General features: G+C 41.0%; 1 protein-coding gene across 1 annotated transcript in view; it reads left to right on the top strand.

The window, feature by feature from the left end:
* The window catches only part of PSTPIP2 (proline-serine-threonine phosphatase interacting protein 2), a 122,397-nt gene that overhangs the window by 86,492 nt on the left and 15,254 nt on the right, over nt 1-20,651 (top strand). Inside the window, exons 6-7 of the mRNA XM_063456797.1 lie at nt 424-486; nt 18,131-18,232. Of these exons, the coding sequence (XP_063312867.1) occupies nt 424-486; nt 18,131-18,232 (165 nt within the window). The remainder of the gene's footprint in view (nt 1-423; nt 487-18,130; nt 18,233-20,651) is intronic.

Genomic DNA, 20,651 nt, shown 5'->3' with positions numbered 1-20,651 from the left:
TTGTATTAACTTCAGTTTTTATAATTGGGGAGAAGTTAAAATGTTATGTATTTTTTATTGTTACAAAACTATTTTCATGTTTTTAGATTTTAATTTTTAACTATTTTTAAAATGTGCTTGCCGACTGCATTTAAAAAATAAAATAAAAAATTTAATGTATTTATTTCAGGGGTTGTGACCTACCGCCATCCCATATTTCCTGTTAATTAATCACCCCTTTCTAATTTTGCTGAATTTCTCTAAAAGTATTCAACACATAAATGCATGATAAAAGTCCCCTGATTATTACATACCTAGTTTTAATTTGTCACAGTGTGCTATTTTATGTGAATTTCCAAGACATTGTTGTGTCCCATCGTAAAGTAGGTAGATCACGTATCTCTCTAGAGACAAATGGTCTAACTTGTTATCTTGCCTTTTCAGATTGAAGCTGCAATGGATGCCATTCACAAACAAAAACAATGGCAGTTCAAAAAAACCATGGACGTAAGTAGTTAGGTTTCTGCATTTTCTTGTAAATTAGATTGTGTAAGAGTGAGAATGTCAGCATGTAGTGTTATCTTCCTATGTTTCATTTTCAGTGAAGATTGCAAAACCTCTTTATTATTTCGTTATATTTGTTTTCACGTTTCAATCAGAATTAAAACATACAAGATAGATGCTATATATATAAATTAAATACTCAGTATCAGAATGTGGGCTTATAGTATTTGTATATTTGGTAGGTATAGTTGGAGAACATACCTGTGCCTCTAGGAGACATAAATAGGTAGGAGCAATTATAAGACAGCAATAAATAATTGTTGCCTCGGAGCTTAGATTCCAACTCTACAAACAATTCCTTGAGAAGAACATGGTTATCAGCAAAAATAAGCATGGTTTTATGAAGCACAAGTCATGTCAAACTAGCTTGATTGCATTCTATGAAGAAGTAGGTAGAAGTATAGATCGGCGTGTTGCAGTGGATGTGATCTATTTGGATTTTGCTAAGGCGTTTGATACAGTTCCACACAATAGATTACTGTTTAAACTCAAAGAAAATTGGTGTAGATGAAAATTCTTGTTCTTGGGTAGACACTGGCTTAAAAACAGAGTACAAAGAGTTGTCATTAAAGGTAAATTTACCTGGCCAGAGGTGGCAAATGGTGTCCCTCAGGGTTCTGTTCTGGGACCCCTTCTATTTAACATGTTTATAAGTGATATTTAAAATAGCATTGAAAGTCATGTTTCAGTGTTTGCAGATGACACAAAACTCTGTAAAGTAATACAATGTGAGCAGGATATTACTTTGCTGCAGAAGGATTTAGATAGACTGGGGGACTGGGCACTCAAATGGCAAATGACATTTTTTTTTTTTTTTTTAATTCTTTATTTAGGTTGTGCATGAAATAACATTCAGGTTTGCACTACCACAACGGTTGATGCAAACGGAGCATTAGACAGATGAGTATACAGATGTGGTTTCAGATACTAGGCACATTTTTTGTTATAATAAAGAAAATACTGAACTATATGTTCTGGTCTAGACAAGCAATGTCATACATTTTTACATGAGAGTGACTAGCTAGAATGCTGGTAGAGAACATTTGAGGATACATTTTGTGCGTGGGTACGCTAACCTATGTATGTATATACTCGCAAGTAAGGTGAAGGCATTACTTTTAAAAGGTGAAATAGAAAGAAAAAGCAAAGGCCTGAAGGAAAACAAACATAGGATTTTGTATGTTCCATCCTGATTGATATTACCTTCTAGGTAAGTGCTACTGGCGGTTATTCACTGGTGTGGTACCACCAGGTCATTTCGTGTAGAGCGAGTTGCACCTATTGCTGTTAATAATTACACTTGGCAATAGCTGGGTTATTCTCGAATGGCATGTTAAATTAGGGTCAGGCAGGGGAGAGTACTTTGGTCGATGGACTGTCCACTTAGAGGAGTGTAAGAAGCAGACAAGCAGTTAACACTAACAGCCTAATAACATAACTGTGACTATGGAACAGGTAAGTATGTTAACTAAAAGCTCTGGCATATTACTGTCTCGTGTCAGGCATATTTCAGACCCGTTTAGGTCTGCCTTTGATCCGCAAGGAACGAAGGGTGTCGCTCTTTCAGTGTTCCATCCGTGTGCCAGCTTGGTTGCTCCCTGGGGCTCACTGGGACTCAATAGCAATCAGAGAGTCCTGTGGAAATCCCAGTGTAGGTAGTAAAGCTCTAGCTTCCTGGAGGTCCCGTTCCTCGTGTTTGGCTTCTCCGTGCAGGATCTGCAATGTGCGAATCCGTGTTTCTGCAGGAGCACTCAAAGGGCTCCATGCCCGAGAGGGCAGCCGCGGGCACCATCCCAGATTGCCGCCATTTTGTCACTCAGGCTCCTGGTGCTCTGTGCTGGGTAGGCCAGGTGTGGGGCCGATGTCAGTCAGTATTACCCCGAGTGGGGTCCGGGATAACCCCCCCGGCCCAAGGGGGGGGAGCGGGACCCGTGAGGCACATCACCAGGTTGCTGCACGGCTGTCCGGCTCATATACAGGACGGCGGACGTCCGTCCCGATCTTCACCTTCACAGGCCGCAGGCCCCAAAGCCTCGTATCGCCCCCAAGGGGCTCCGAAACTCCCGATCTCGGGAACCGCAGCGCTACCGGCAGCTGTCTGGATACTTGGGGTACCTCCTGGGCTCCAATGTATGTGGGAAGCTTAGGTATTTTGCCCCTGAAGAATAGATTTTGCAGGAGCCTCTTCCACCCGCGACCGGGCAGCATGGCGGTCGGGCCCCGCCCCCCGGCAAATGAAATTTAATGTATGAAAATGCAAAGTTATATACATCGGCGTTAGGAATGCACAAAAAACGTATACCCTTAATGGATGTGAATTCGGGATTATTCTAGCTCCTAGTGACCGAATAATCTAAATTTTATTAAAGACAGGAGGCGAATATTTGCTTATCTTTCTTTACTGAAACTCCCAGCAGCAAAGAAACAGTTAACAGCAGTGTAAAAAAAAGTTTAACCAATCAGAGTGCATCACAGCAATATAAACTGTCATCAGGCTCCTCCCAATTCCTCTTTCTTGATGTAGCCGATCAGCTGTAGAGTCAACCATGTAAAAGTAGTCATTAAAACGATGAACAGGTAACGGTGAAGGTATCTTTAAGGATGAAGGTAGTGATCAACCCGCAGGTAGAGTCAAGGCAGAAGGCAAGCGATCTTCACACTAGGAGGAAGGAGAAATATCGTGAAAGTATGGTCTCTTTGGCAAAAGAAAAACCAAATAAATGCAGTGAACTGACTTCCAATTTAGTGCAAGCTCTAACTATGGTAATAACAGAGTGGTATAACAGTAAATGACCATCTAGAATTTAATGAACTAGATATAATATAAAAAACGGGTTATAATAATAACGACCTAATGAGTCTAGGTTAGCGAAAGAGAGGATGTAAGTCATAGTTAGAAATTGGAGGTAGTACAGGATACTTACCTAGAAGGGTGGGAAGAGAAAACTAGGGTAGGAAAATATTCGCCTCCTGTCTTTAATAAAATTTAGATTATTCGGTCACTAGGAGCTAGAATAATCCCGAATTTTATGGCAAGACAGGAGGCCTCATATTTGCTATTTTAACGCACAGATAGCAAGGACAGAGAAACGTGAGGAGAGTGTCTAAAATAAAAGGTACGGAAGGTGGATTCTCTAGACCAATCAGCGGAGGATAGAATTTCCGCTAAGGAACCTCCAGCTAAGAGTGCTGAAGAGGCGGCTGCGCCTCTAACCGAGTGAGCCCCGAAAGATGCATCAATGCCAGCCAGGGCTAGGAGCCATTTAATCCAGCGTGCAATGGTAGGGCACGAAACTGGTTTGTGAGGCCGTACATAGGATACCAGGAGGGGCCCGGTAGGTGCTCTGAGAAGGGTAGTGCGAGCGATATAGTGTCTTATGCACCGGGCTACGCATAGGAGTGGTCTCTCCGAGAAGTAAGGGTAGCTCACGGTAGATGAGTTGGTCTTAGTGCGTCTAGTGATGTGAAAGTGTACCCCCTCTGGTGTGAAATCGAGGGCGTGAAAGTCGAAAGCCCTGATGTCGGAAACTCTTCGGAAGGAGACCAAGCAGAGGAGGAGGGCTAATTTGGCTGATAATTGGCGTAGGGAAAGCGCTTCGTTGTCCGGCCAAGCTTCCAGGAACGTGAGCATGACGGCAACGTCCCAGAATTGATTATATTTGGGATTCGGGGGTCTAGCGATGCGGATGCCCCGCAAAAGTCTGCAGACAGACGGGTGTTTGCCCACCGAAGAGCCTTCTATAGGAACGTGCGCTGCAGAAATAGCAGACCGAAACACGTTAATGGTCCGGTAGGATTTACCCTGGTCGAATAAAGACGACAGGAAGTTAATAATATTAATTATAGGTGTTGAAAAGGGATCAAGGTTCCTTTCCAAGCACCAGCAACTCCATAGGCGCCATGCAGAGATGTAAGAGCGTCTGGTTCCTGGGGCCCATGAGTCCCAAAGGAGTCCCTGAGCAGTTGTCGAAAGGCCTGAGACATTCCACGATCCCCTGAAATGGTCCAAGCCACTAGTTGGAGATGGTCCTGGATCGCCAATGGGTGAAAGTTGTCTATCGAGTCTCTGAGGAGGTCGTGGGTGCAGGGTAGTAGCAGGGGAAATTCCACTGACATTTCCAGTAGGTAAGGGTACCATGGTTGGGCCCGCCATAGCGGGGTCACTAGAGTTATCTTGACACCTTGAGTTCTGAGAAGTTGTAGCGTGCGTGGAATCATGGAGAATGGAGGGAACGCATATGCCCCTGACATCGGCCACTTCTGTAGGAAGGCATCGACTGCAAGGCACGCTGGGTCCGGTAACCAGCTGTAAAAAGCGTCCGTCTGCCTGTTGAGGCGAGATGCAAAGAGGTCCAGGTTGAATGGTCCCCGGCAAATCTGGTGATGATGAAATATTTGTGGATTCAGTTGCCAATCGCTGGAGTCCCTCCAGTGGCGGGAGAACCAGTCTGCGACGAGGTTGTCTGTTCCCGGCAGATATTCCGCTCGCAGGGAGATATTCCTGTCTAGGCAGAACTGATATAATTCCTTGGTCAGGTCTGAGAGCATCTTTGATTTGGAACCTCCTAGATGATTCACGTAGCGGACTGCGGACACGTTGTCCATTTTCAGCACAACTGAACAGTTGTAGGCATCTTTGGCGAAGCTGCGGATTGCAAATGAGCCTGCAATCAGTTCGAGGCAGTTGATGTGAAGTGCGCGTTCTGAGTGGGACCAGAGTCCTCCTGTAGAGGTTTCCGAGCAGGTTGCGCCCCATCCGAGCAAACTTGCATCTGATTCCAGGATGAAGTCTGGTTGGGATCCGAAAATGGCTCTTCCATTCCAGGCATCCATATGTTGTAGCCACCAATGGAGCTCGAGCCGGGCCTCGTCCGTGAGTGTGATCTGTTGGTCGTAAGATGTCGACTGGTGTAGGTATTGGGTCTTTAATCGTTGCAGTGCCCGGTAATGCAGTGGGGCAGGGAATATAGCCTGTATTGAGGCGGAGAGCAAGCCGATGGTGCGGGCTAGATCCCGTAGGCGAAGGTGTGGTGATATCAGTAACTTCCGAATGTCTCTTTTTATGGATTTTATTCTGGGTGCCGGAAGTTGAAGGACTGCTTGAACTGAGTCTATCTGGAACCCCAACTTCCATTTTGAAGTGACGGTATACGATGAAATTGTTCAGATCTTTCAGGTTGATTACTGGTCGTAGACCCCCTGATTTTTTCTTTACCAGAAACATGTTGCTTACGAAGACCTGTGGGCCCACAACTCGTTCGATCGCACCTTTGGTGCATAGATCGTTGAGTTCGCTCCGTAGAGTCGACTCGTCTAGCAAAGACATTTTTATTGGGGTAGGAAGGGAATTTTGAATTGGTTCGACTGAAAAATCCAGGTGGAACCCGGACACCGTTTGAAGGATCCAAGGAGTTAGTTGAGACCACTGTTGGGAAAAAAGGGTTAACCGGCCTGCAATAGGAATAATAGAATAAGGAAGGTCCATTACCTGTAGCAGAGCGACCGCGTAGGGAAGCGGATCCACGTCCTCGGATTGCTCCGCGAGAGGGAAAAATTGTCTGTGTTGGAATCGGGTATTGCCCGAATTCCAGGTGTCTGAAGGTCGAGGCCTGTAGCCTGTGAAGGCGGCTCTGCCAGTCGCTCGGCCTCTATAGCGACCAGCTCTTCCAGAAAAACGCTGAGAGCGAAATACCTTGCGAATAGAGGATTGTGCCTTTGTCAGTGTTGTAAAAACAGAGACGTGTTTACTTAGTTCTTTTATGAACTTGTCTCCAAATAACATGCCTTGAGCTTCTGGGCCAAGTTCTTTGGTGCCTAGTTCGGCAAGTTTAGCATCAATTTTATAAAGGACGGCTTTCCGCCGCTCTGTTGATATTGCCACATTGGCATTGCCTAAAAGGCATAAGGCCCTTTGTGCCCACTCTCGCACCATATGTGCGTCAAATGTGCCACCTGATAAAGCCTCGTCTGCAATAATGAAAATTTGTGTGAGCGGGCCCGCCACATCCATCAACTTGTCTTGAGCAGTTTTAAGACCCTGTTCTAGACCTTTACGGGGGTCTTTCCCTGACTTGGTTAGAAAGGTCACAAGGAAGGGGTCGAATTCTGGTGTATTGGCCACCTTGTCTGGGATGGTGGGGCGTGGGCATTCAGCCCTTAATTTGGCTCTCACCTCTTTTTCTAAAGGCCGACGGAGCCACATTCTACAGTATTTGGCAATGTGGTCTGGGGGTGTCCATTCGGCCGATCTAGGGTGCTTAATGCACCTGGGGTCAAATAGAGGGCGTCCAGAGGTGTCAAATAAGGTATCTATGGGGTCAGACTCCGATTGGAGTTCCTCTAGAGGTATGAGGGGTTCATTAGTTGCAGAATCGGATGGATAAAGGTCTCGGAATGTCTTATGAGGCGGAGCCTCAGTATCAGAGTGTTCTGCGTAGTATTCGTCTAATACTTGGAGGTTAAAATCAGAGGTAGAACCCTCAAATGCGTCAAATTTATCATGTTTGGGTTTTGAATAGGGCACTTTAGGGTGTTTAGCGGGCGCTTTGCCTTTACCGGCGGTGGCGCTATCGCCCTTCCAAGGGCGTTTGCGAGGGGCTCCTTCATGTTCCGAAGTGTGAGAATCTTCGGAATCTGAGAGTTGGGTAATGGCCGCCGTAGGGGCTGGTATTGTCTGCTCGCTGAAAGCCGCTAAAGCTTTAGGAATGGATTCAGTGATGGCATTGAATAGCCAAGCCTTAAGTTCGGCAGAAACTGCTGGTTCTGGTACATCAGACATAATGTCAATAACAGTGGGGTCACCACAAAGAGAATAATATAATATACAATATATATATATAGTTTAAAATTTTTTTTTTTTTTTTTTAAATTTTTATTATTTTAATTATTTTTAATATTGGTATGCAGACAAACTAATACAATGAGGCGGTGGACTTATACAGAAAAGTAATTTTTTGTAACAGTGGGGTTCATCCACAATACATCAATGGGGTTCACCCAGAGAGGAAGGACAATGAAATGTCCAAATCAAATAACAGGTATGTGCCTGTGTCATCAAATAGGGATTACCCTGTATAGAGGCAGAAAAAAGGGGGGTCACCCTTGAAGGAAGGCTAGAGGGGGTCACCCTCAGAATAAAGGCTTGAGGGGGTCACCCTCAGTATCAAGCAAGGATTTTTTTAAGTTGACAAAAAACCTGTCAAGAAAAAGGGAAATTTTGAGTATGTATCCTTAATGATTTAAAATAAAAAGGTCTTTAAGGGATAAAAAGTACTTACCGAACAGCTGGGTCGTTGTTCTGCAGTGGGAGCTGAAATGCGAGTGAACCGCCGCGCATAAAATTTCCGCAAGATGGCGCTGAGAGGAAGCCCGGGAAAAGGTAACTAGAAATGGACGCGGAAGGAAAAGGGCGGGAAACGTCTCTATGGAGACGCAAGGTAACACACGAAGTGTGTGAGGGAAAAAACTGAGCGGAGCGGGCCGGCAAAATGCCGGGCGCTGCGGGGAAAGTGTGTCAGTTAAACAGACGGTATAAGAATACAAGTATGGTAGAAAAAATAAGAGAGGCAATAGTGTTTATAGGTTGACTGGGGAGTCAGCCCATGTCACCTAAGCAGAGTGTAAAAGCACAGAAAGGCTGAGAAAATACTAGAATAGGTAAATGAATAAATATATATAATATTAAAGCAATATACTCATATAAATGTATATAAAAATTGAGCATAAATAGGAGTATAATTAGAATAGACTCACCTGGGAGGCTAAGCAGCAAAGAAAGAGGAATTGGGAGGAGCCTGATGACAGTTTATATTGCTGTGATGCACTCTGATTGGTTAAACTTTTTTTTACACTGCTGTTAACTGTTTCTTTGCTGCTGGGAGTTTCAGTAAAGAAAGATAAGCAAATATGAAGCCTCCTGTCTTGCCATAAAATTAGTGATAACACACGAGAAGGACTTGGGAATTGTTGTAGACAGCAAACTATGCAACAATGTGCAATGTCAATCAGCAGTGGCCAAGGCCAGTAAGGTATTGTCATGCATGAAAAAGGGCATTCATTCTCGGGACGAGAATATCATTTTGCCTCTTTATAAATAACTGGTAAGACCACATCTTAAATATGCTGTGCAATTTTGTGCAGCTGTTCTAAGAAAATATATTATGGCACTAGAAAGAGTGCAGAGGCGGGTTACAAAATTAATACAAGGAATGGAACATTTTAGCTATGAAGAAAGGTTAACAAATTTAAACCTCTTTAGTTTAGAAAAACGTCACCTCATATGGGATATGATAACATTATACAAATATATCCGGGGCCAATACAAACCATTGTGTTGAAATCTATTCACAAACCGGACTTTATGTAGGTTTTGCCTTCTTTTGGGTCAACAGCAGAAAACAAATGTGAGGAAGGCTGAACTCGATAGACGCATGTCTCTTTTCAGCTATGTAACTATGAAGAGGAAGGGCACATAAGAAAACATATCTGGAGCCAAAGGCATCAACCATACAGATAAGACAAAGATTCATCAAGAAAATAAGAAAATAGAATGCAGTAGATCAAACAGAAAAATAAGAAAGATAAGGAGAATGGCTGATATTCCTGGAACAACTGTATTTTTTTAAGAGTCCCCATTTGTGGCCATCATGGGTACAAATTGTGTGATTCTCGAGACATCCCAATTGTGGGGGTGATGGGTTACTCATGGGACCCTGTAAAGATGCAAAAGGAGGTGGGAGTCTGCCTGTGGAGGAAAGTCGTCACAGGAAGCTGTATAACTTGAAAAGTATGTGTAAAATGTAAGTGATAAACCCTCAAATTCATTAGCACGCTGAATGAAGGAAAATTCCCTTATCCAGGCCGTTCTGAAACTTAATCATGAAGTCCATGTGAGCACAGGCAGGTGCAGCAGGTGCTTCTGGGATTTGTAACATGCTATCAGACTAGATAGGTTTGTCTGGTTAGGCGTGAGGAGTGAGGTAAGTAACCTGCAGAGAAGATGAAGAAGCTCTGCTGGGGAAATGTCTTCGGACAAGTCACGTATCCGTATATTCTTATAGCTCAGTTTGTCCCCCATGGTATCCAGCCTTATTGCAGTCTCCTGCTGAGAGAGCTGAAGCTACATTAGCTTCTGTTTTATAGTGACCTGTCAATTTTTTTGGTTCCCTATGTTCTCTTCCACAGCCTTCACACTGCCAGCCAGGCCTTTCATTTCATCTTTGAGAATGGAAATATCTGAGGCTATTATTAGGTGAATATCCTCAAGAAGGGTATGCAAGTCCACTTTTGTGTTCTGTATAGAAGCTGCCATTTCCATGAGAGGAAGTTTTGAAAATAAATGATGGACCGGCAGTTCATCTACTGTACTGAGAGATTGATCTCTGGATGAAGAAGCAAGATCATCCATCTCCGGTGCCATATTGGTATATTGTCCCTTTTATGTCTTAGTTTGAACAAGTTACCAATATGCAAAGTTCTAGATGGTTTGTCCACTCTCTGCTTCTGAATTCTCTGACCCATGGTCACCAGCACAAGAACAAACTGTTGACACTAAAATGGTAAGGTTGGCCCTCGTTTTATCAGGGAATAGCATTGCAGAAAGAGTGAATCCGTCCACCTCAACCTTTGGCTTCCACAGAAATAATAATCACAGTGATGAGTCTTTAAACTACATTAAATTACAAAAAAATATGCACAATGCTTTCCTATGGACGCTGGCGTCTTCTCACTGTGAAAATCACAGTGAAAAGCGCGGAAGCGCCTCTAGCGGCTGTCAATGAGACAGCCACTAGAGGCTGGATTAACCCTAAAGTGAAACATAGCAGTTTCTATGAAACTGCTATGTTTATAGAAAAAAGGGTCAAACCTAGCTGGACCAGGCATTAAGCTGAAGTGGTCTGGGTGCCATAGTGGTCCTTTAATGATGTGGAATATGTAGTTACATGTCTAGCATAACAATGAGCGGAGAACACAGCAAAGCTAGAATTACCCGATGCTCACTAAACATTTTAACTCTTCTGGTTGTTTCCAGAAATTATACTTTGTATTGCAGAAATAGAAGAGAGAGAAAAAGATCTCACCAAGACTTTGCATTAGATTCTAGACTACCTTATTCAGACATGAACATGGCATGTAAGGGGGACTGTGGGAATTTGCAGACTTGAGCCCATTTTTAGTTTATCTATCAGATGCCAAATTCGAACAAAATCCACATTTGCCAGTCCGGACCTCATGAAGCCCAAAAGATGCTGCCATAGTTGGAGTTATATCCACGGCAGCAGGGAGGTCAAACTCTTTATGTGCAGTGTCATAGCAATAGGCTGCACATACAGGGCACAGGCAACATGACCACTTCTTATCAGTGAAGTGGTTATAGTGCTTGGAGTAACGCATTAACTTAAAAATGAAACCGAAATACAGATTTCACCAAATAGAGTGTTGTTAGTGGTTTATGGCATGCATTCAAAGGAAACATTTACAGTACTTTTTCTTCTAAGCAACTTTTGGGTTTGCCATGGGTCCTTAGCCATGAATGTCAGTAGTAATGGTAATAATAAATGGGAAACCGGAGAAAAAAATGCAATATTTGATGCTATGAGACTGGTCTGGTTGTTTGTCCGTCCGTCCGTCCGTGACCAGAAACCAGACAGAGACAGAGCTAGATGCAAAAACACCTTTATTAATAAATAACAAATAAATAACCAAAAGCAAAGTCCAGGAATCAAGCAGGGGTCAGTCACCAGAGCGGGTAGTCAGACAAGCCAGGATCAGGAACACGGACAGCAGCGGAGTCAGGAACAAGGCCGGAGTCAGGAACCAGGAACAAACAGGAAACACAGGAACAAGGAGACTTCTGGGGAACAGGAAACCACGCAAGGGCAAGGAGGTTCTGGGATTTGCTGCTTAACCCCTTCAGGACCGCTGACGGTTCAGGACCGTCAGCGGTAAAACGTGCGTTTGGACCGCTGACGGTCCTGAACCGTCACAACGGTCTGGGGCTACTTACCTGATCGCCGTCGGTCCCACGGCGGCGATCAGCTCTCCTCCCGGTCCAGAGGGACTGCCTGTCTGCCCGGGCAGTCCCCCCTCGGCAGATTAGGACCCCACGGCCATGTGATCACTCGATCACATGACCGCAATAGTGTCTGCCTGCAGGGGGACTGTCTGTGCTGACAGGCAGTCTCCCTGCATCTGTAAAATCAAAAAATAAAGTGAAAAAATCAATCAGTGTAAAAAAAACATAATAATATGTGTATATATATATATATATATATATATATATGATATATATACATGTATTATATCTATATATACCTATATATAATATATGTATATATATCATATATATAATGTCATACTAAGTGTATTTTTATATTTATATATACGTATATTAATATAAAAATACACTTATATTTAAATTACACACGAATATATACAATATATATAATAACTATATATATGGTATATATATATTATTATAAAATACAAATAATATGTTAATAAAAATAAATAACAAAAAATAAAAATAATTTGTAATAATTAAAAAAATTATATATATATATGCAATTTTATTCTAACAGTATTTTGATATTGATATATCTATATTTATATCAAAATACACTTAGAATGTAATGATATATATATCTATGTATAAATAAATAAATAAAAATAATACGAAATATACATATGTCCACATACATAATTACATAAATAATTTCATAAATATACACGTAGACGTCAAATATATAAATATGTATATATATTAAAATTCGACGTGCGTATTTATGTAATATTTTTACCTAATTAAGTAATTTTAATGATTGCAATTTGAGGGACCTGCCTGCCAACCCAGGCCGAAAGTCCAGATAATTTAATTTGCTAGCACTGTGTTTAACCCTGTAACTTTCTATAACACCCTAAATCCTGTACATGGGGGTACTGTTTTACTCGGGAGACTTTGCTGAACACAAATATTAGTGTTTCAAAACAGTAAAACATATCACAGCGATGATATTGTCAGTGAAAGTGAAGTTTTTTGCATTTTTCACACACAAACAGCTCTTTCACTGAGGATATTATTGCTGTGATATATTTTACTGTTCTGATACACTAATATTTGTGTTCAGCGAAGTCTCCCGAGTATAACAGTACCTCACATGTAGAGGTTTTATAGTGTTTGTGAAAGTTACAGGGTCAAATATAAGGCTTGATTTTACTTTTTTTTTTTTTTTTTTATTGAAATTTGTCAGATTGGTTAGGTTGCCTTTGAGAGCGTATGGTAGCCAAGGGATGAGAATTAGCCCCATGATGGCATACCATTTGCAAAAGAAGACAACCCAAGGTATTGCAAATGGGGTATGTTCAGCCTTTTTTAGTAGCCACTTAGTCACAAACACCGGCCAAAGTTAGCGTTTTTTGCATTTTTAACACACAAACAAATATAAATGCTAACTTTGGCCAGTGTTTGTGACTAGGTGGCTACTAAAAAAAGACTGGACATACCCCATTTTGAATACCCTGGGTTGTCTACTTTAAAAAATATGTACGTTAGGTGTGTTTCGGGGATTTATGACAGATAACGGTGTTACAATGTCACTATTGATACATTTAAAATATATATATATTGAAACAGCAATTTCCTACTTGTATTTATAGGCCTATAACTTGCAAAAAAAAGCAATAAAGCAAGTAAACACTGGGTGTTTTTAAACTCGGGACAAAATTTTGAATCTATTTAGCAGTTTTTTTCATTAGCTTTTGTAGATAAGTAAAAGATTTTTCAAGTAAAAGTCCAAAAACATGTTTTTTTTTTAATTTTTCACCATATTTTATTATTTTTTTAAATACAATAAATGACATAATACAAATAATGGTATGTAAATAAAGCCCTTCTTGTCGTGAAAAAAACAATATATAACTAATATGGGAACCGTAAATGAGAGAGCGGAAAATTACAGCTAAACACAAACACCACAAAAGTGTTAAAACTGCTCTGGTCCTTAACGTACAAACATCGCAAAAACAGGCCGGTCCTTAACCCCTTAACGACGAGTGACGGACGAGATCCGTCACTCAGGGGAATGCGTTAATGATGAGTGACGGACCTCGCGGCGATCGTGGGGTTAATGGTGCTCCGGTCTGCCTCTGCATTAGAGGCAGACCGGGAGCACCGGATCCGGCTGCCCCAATACATGTGCCCGCTCTGACAGCATGCCAGAGCGAGCACATGTGCTCTCTATACTCACCTCCGCCTCCCTGCACTTCCGGGTTCAGTGTGAAGTGCAGGGAGACGGATCAGTGTTGATCCTGCCCCCTGCTGGAAAAAAATAAAGTTTATTTAAAATCCCACCCCCCTTTACCCCCCCTTTACCCATTTTAATAAAAAATGAACCCCTTCCCTGCCAATTGATCACTGACTGCAGTGATCAATTGGCAGGGATTACATTTTACTATGATCTGATTTTTTTTTTAACCCCTGAGGGTTAATTCTTTTTTTTTTTAACCCTCAGGGGTTCAATTTATTTTATTAATTAATTTAAATATTTTAAAATTATAAATTTAGCTAGCTGGGGAGGGTGGAAGTTAGTGGGGAATTGGGGGATTTAGTATTAGGCTAACTAGGGGTTAACGTTAAAAAAAGTTTAAAAATAAGCTTTAAAAAGTTAAAAAATTAAGTTCAAAAAAAAGTTTTAATAACGTTTAAGTATAAAATTAAAAAAATAAACCCTTTACCCAGTCCAAATAAAAATTAACCCCTTCCCTGCCAGTCGATCACTGCCTACAGTGATCAAAATACTTATCACAGTATTATCTAATTTTTTTTTTAACCCCTGACGATTAACTTTTATTTATTTTTAACCCTCAGGGGTTAAATTTATTTAATTAACTAATTTAAATATTGTATAATTAAATATTTTGCTAGCTGGGGTGGGTGGGAGTTATGGGAAAATGGGGAATTTACTGTTAGTGCTGCTTACTACTAGTTAGGGGTTAACGTAAAAAAAAGCTTAGAAAAATGTTAAATCTGTAAAAAAAAGTTTTACGAAAGTTTAGGAAACTTAAAAAAAATTAATAAGCAAAACAAAAGTTTAAAAAATAGTTTTAAAAAGTAAAAAAAGTTTTAAAAAGTAAAAAAATACATTTAATAACGCTCATTACCACTACACCTGGTACAAGCTAGCGGAAAAATGATCCCACGCTTAGGTTCAAAATATGCCTTTTGAAATACCCTGGGATGTCTTCTTTAAGAAATGGTATGGCTTTATGGGGTATTTGGTTTATATAGCCTGGTAAAATACTCTAAAATGGGACATGGGCACAGCGTAAAAATTCAAAGTTTGAAAAAAAATGGAATGGCTGTGTCCCAAATGTGCCCCTCCGATGTCCACATATACCTGGCAAAGGTACATACGGAGGTATTTTTGTACTCAGCAGACATAGCTGAGCAACATATGAAGTATTATACAGTGGTAGTACACATAAGGTTTGCAAAATATACTGTGCAAACTCACTTTGTGTGTCAAAAAGGCAGAAAAAATGCTTATTACCACTACACCTGGTACAAGCTAGCGGAAAAATGATCCCACGCTAAGGTTCAAAATATGCCTTTTGAAATTCCCTGGGATGTCTTCTTTAAGAAATGGTATGGCTTTATGGGGTATTTGGATTATATAGCCTGGTAAAATACTCTAAAATGGGACATGGGCACAGCATAAAAATTTAAAGTTTGAAAAAAAATGGAATGGCTGTGTCCCAAATGTGCCCCTCCGATGTCCACATATACCTGGCAAAGGTACATACGGGGGTATTTTTGTACTCAGCAGACATAGCTGAGCAAAATATGAAGTATTATACAGTAGTAGTACACATATGGTTTGCAAAATATACTGTGCAAACTCACTTTGTGTGTCAAAAAGGCAGAAAAAAAAGCTTATAACCACTACACCTGGTACACGCTAGCGGAAAAATGATCCCACGCTAAGGTTCAAAATATGCCTTTTGAAACACCCTGGGGTGTCTACTTTAAGAAATGGTAGGCCTTTGTGGGGTAGTTTGAAATTAAAACCTTCAAAGATGCTTGGAAATTGCACATAGGCCCGGCGTCAAAATTCAAAGTTTGGTCAAAACTGATATGGCTTGGTCTCCTATATGGCACTGTAGCTTCACAAAATAGTGCCATAGACATACAATGGGGGTGTCCTTTTACTCAGAAGACTTAGCTGAGCATAATTTGGGGGGTTTGAACTTAGTGGCACACATGAAATATACAAAATGCCCAGCAAAAATGCAATCCGTATGTAAAAAATGCACAACATTATTTTTTACCACATACTTTGGCATGTAATGGTAAAAAAATGGGGGCATGTTAAGGCACAATATGCACCTTATGAGATACCCTGGAGTGTCTACTTTTACAAATGGTAGGCCTTTGTGGGGTGTTTTTGAACAGTCAAACTGTTATAATACCCCAAATGGAAGCATAGGCTCATTAAATCCGTCTCTCAAAATTCTACTGTGAATACTGAAAAGGACAGGTCTCCTGTATGGCACTGTAGCTTCACGAAATAGTGCCATAGACATACAATGGGGGTGTCCTTTTACTCAGAAGACTTAGCTGAGCATAATTTGGGGGGTTTGAACTTAGTGGCACATATGAAATATACAAAATGCCCAGCAAAAATGCAATCCGTATGTAAAAAATGCACAACATTATTTTTTACCAAATACTTTGGCATGTAATGGTAAAAAAATGGGGGCATGTTAAGGCACAATATGCACCTTATGAGATACCCTGGAGTGTCTACTTTTACAAATGGTGGGCCTTTGTGGGTTTTTTGAACAGTCAAACTGTTATAATACCCCAAATGGAAGCATGGGCTCATTAAATCCGCCTCTCAAAATTCTACTGTGAATACTGAAAAGGACAGGTCTCCTATATGGCACTGTAGCTTCACGAAATAGTGCCAAAGACATACAATGGGGGTACCGTTGTACTCAGCAGAAGTAACTGAACACATAATAAAACTTTGTACAGGAATAGCACACACCAACTTTACAAAATACACATGAGAAGTTCTTTGTTATAAGTTTGTGTGAAAACTCCCAAAAAACACAATTTGACTCCAATATTTAGCAGAGGTTGGCGGTAAAATGGCTACGTAGAAAGTGTCAAAACAACCTTAGGTAAATAGCCTGTGGTGTCTACTTTATATAAATATATACTTTTGTGTGGCAATTTTGTTTTCTTTTATGGCTATTAGGCTTACAAGACAAACATACCAAATTCTAAAATCGCTCCACATTAAAAGTTTATTTTACTCCTTGTGCTTTGTGACCTGTAACTACCAAAAAAACTTAAAATCCCAGACACATTATATATTCTGTAAATCAGAACAACTAAATGAATTTATTTTTAATTACTTTCCTTAACCTGCACTAATTATGTACACATTATTATTGCAAAAACTGTAAAAAAACACACAAAAATTAATTTTTTTGCATATTTCTGTATTTTTTTTTATAATAAATAAGCATTTATATATATATGTGTTACATCAAATTAAAGCCCTTTCTGTCCTTTAAAAAACGGTATATAATATGTGTCGGTGCAATAAATTAGTAAAATGCAAATTGCAGTTGAACACAAATATCAAAAAATGCAAAAAATGCAGTTTTCATTAAGTGAAAGACAAGCTTCTGAAGCTCTGTCCTTAAGGGGTTAAGGGGTTAAATAGGCTGAACTGATTAGCAGCAGGGTTGGTTACTATTCTCAGGTGAGTAACCGTGGCAACATACTGAAGGAGCTGATCGTTAATTACAGCTGAAAACTCAGTCACTGAAAAAGGAAGATTCGCTGTTTAAAACAGCAAAGAAACCCTGACAGTCTGATAATTCTCAGGAGAAGGATTTGGCAACAGTTTGAATTTCAGATACAAGATACTGTTCTTTTAGAAATAGTCACTAAACACTTTCTGTGCCTTGCTTTAAAAACGAACGCTAAATCGTATAACAAGTTTGCATCCGTCATAGATATTTAACCCCTTAAGGACCAAACTTCTGGAATAAAAGGGAATCATGACGTCACACATGTCCTGTGTCCTTAAGGGGTTGAAACTAAATTTTTGCAAAATTTACTTTTAAATAAAGGTAAGCCAAAATGGAAAATTTACACAGCTACATCATTTTTCAAACCGGTCGACTGGGAATATTAAATACATATTCATATATACTAATACATGTAATTTCATCATTATATAATTTTAGCATGTCCTACTGCAAGTTCTAAAGATGCCTTGAGGGACATCATTTGTTATGAGATTGCGCCACAACGCAACAATTTTGGACCCGTTTACACTTTGTGTGGATTTCAAATGAAAAGGATTTTTTTTGCTTCTAGCATGTAAACCTTGCCTTACAATAAAATAAATAAATAAATTGGGGGTTTTCCTGAGAAAACAACAACACTGCGAATATTATTAATCCTCCCAAACCTAGTTTTGCAAACTTCTTGTGACACACTTAGAATGTCATTGTAGGCTTGTGCACATAATCCATTCTTGCCATTAATCTATTTATTTTTTATTTACAGTCTAAGAAAATGTATGAGCAGAGATGCCGGGAAAAGGATGATGCAGAACAGCAAGTGAATCGCTCTAAAAACACAGTCAGTACAAATAAGCAACAGGAAAAGGTATGAACCGTTATCTGAGTCTGAAAATGTTATAATTGAAGAGAGTTGTTGGATATGTCAGGCTTACCTATTCTGCACTTTGTATCTTTATGTCTAATACCTTAATCCCTAAGACCATAAAACAATCGTCAATGTACTTTAGCCAAATAGATACGTGGTCTGTAACAGAGTATTGGTGTACTAGAAGTTGTCCTCAAACTCCATCGTAAATAAGTTGGCGTATAATTGGCCACCATCACCGTGCCTTTTACCTGTTCATAAAAAATGGTCATATAACAAAAAAAAAAAGCATTTTTAGAACCACCGTGAGTATGGTAATCACGAACAAAGAACATTTATTGTCAAGAATGACGCTGGACAGCTTCCTTTGTACTACCTAAATGCTATTGTGTGGGATTGAAGTATAAAGATTAGCTACATTAAATGTGACTGAAAAATCGGATGTGTCAATAGATGTGTCAATAGACAAATAGACCAGGGGGCAGATAAAGGTCAGATTTACTTACCTGAACCTGTCCCTTGTGGGCATGGCCATCTTGTTTCGAGGGGTCCTCTCGAGCATTGAATAGCATTGAGGTCTATGGAAGATCCCACTGTCGGGATTGTCACTGTAGCTCTGCCCAGAATCTTAGAAAGTCAGATGGAGGATATGTGCAGAGACAAAGGAGTTCCTACTCTGTCTCTCTACATCTCTTGACTGGGTTTTAATTTCAGTAAAAATTCCAACACAGTCAAAATGAGTATTTCATAAAGGTAGAACCCTTTAATATAGTGAAAGGATTGTACATACTAACATAAGGTTATTCACTAAAGTATAATTATCTGGAATTTAATGTAATTTCAAGGTGAATAAAAAAAATTGTGATTGTGGCCTTAAGGACCACACTTCTGGAATAAAAGGGAATCATGACATGTCACACATGTCATGTGTCCTTAAGGGGTTAAAGGAACACTATAGCGCTAGGAATACACAGGGCCGGTGCAAGGATTTTTGCCGCCCTAGGCAAAAGAAAAAATTGCCGCCCCCCCATGTGACATCACAATGCCCCACCCATATGATCTGCCATATGAACTAACGCCAGTGCTGCACATTGTGCTTACATTAAAAAGCCTGCATGGACAGGCTATAGACACTGGAACCACTTCATTAAGCTGCAGTTGTTCTGGGGACTATAGTGTCCCTTTAATGTGAGGTTAATTATAGATTAGTGTCACTAATAATATACTAGATTGCCTACTTACAACCAGATGAGGATGGTGATGGGCTCTAGCTGCAGTCTGGCTCCACTGGTCTGGTGTAGAACCGGATCTCTGGAGGCTGTAACTGCGGTCACAAAATTCAATGTTCTGGGAGAATTAGAAGCAGCTCAATTTTTTGAGGCCCCTTACACAGCTCAAGGTCTGGGCCCCAGGGCCTGACGGTGAGTATGCCCATAAGGCCCACCCATAAGTCCACCTATATGTTCCACCCATTAAATTCGCTCACAGGGAGTGTAGTGTGTAGGGCATGTGTTATGTGTTATTGTAGAGGATCTAATGTGTGTGCTTATGGAATGTAGTGTATAGGCATACCAGTTTGTGTAGGTGATGCAGTGTGTTTGTGTGTAGTGGAAGCAGTGTGTGTTTGTGGTTGTCTGTAAGGGATCCATTGTTTGAATCTGTGTTTGTATGCATAAGGGATGCAAGGTGTGTGTCTGTAAGTGGGTGCATTGAGTGTGTGTAAGAAATGCATTGTTTCTGTGTGTATGTAAGAGAAGCAGTGTGTGTGTGTGTGTGTGTTTGCATGTGTGTGTAAGGGATGCATTGTGTGTTTCTGTGTATGCATAGGGGTGCATTGTGTGTGTGCGTGTAGTGTGAAATAGCTCTCCCTTCTGTCCCTTAGAGCTCTCCCCTGCCCCTTAGTGGTCTCTCCTCTCCCCCCACCCTCCCCTGGGGGTCTCTTCTCACACCCACCCACCCTCCCTGTGTTTCCCTCACCTCCCCTTCTCCTCATCTCCACTTCTCCTCACCCCCTCTCCTGTGTTCTTCTCACCTGCCCCCCGTGTCTTCTCACCTCCCCCCGTGTTCTCCTCACCTCCCCTTCTCCTCACCCCCCTCTCTCTGTGTTCTTCTCACTCCCCCCTCCCTGTGTTCTTCTCACCTCTCCTCACCCCCCTCTGTGTTCTTCTCACTCCCCCCGTGTTCTTCTTACTCCCCCCTCCCCTCTTCTTCTTAACCCCCTTCTTCTTACCCCCCTTTCTTCTTACTCCCCCCTTTCTTCTTACTCCCCCCTCCCCCTTTCTTCTTATTCCCCCCTCCCCTCTTCTTCTTACTCCCCCCTCCCCTTCTTACTCCCCCCTCCACTTGTCTTCTTCTTACTCCCCCTCCCACCTTTCTTCTTACTCCCCCCCTTTCTTCTTACTCCCCCCTCCCCTCTTCT

The sequence above is a fragment of the Pelobates fuscus genome, chromosome 5 (assembly GCF_036172605.1).
Source record: "Pelobates fuscus isolate aPelFus1 chromosome 5, aPelFus1.pri, whole genome shotgun sequence".
NCBI lineage: Eukaryota > Metazoa > Chordata > Amphibia > Anura > Pelobatidae > Pelobates > Pelobates fuscus.
This window is presented reverse-complemented; position numbering and strand designations above follow the sequence as displayed.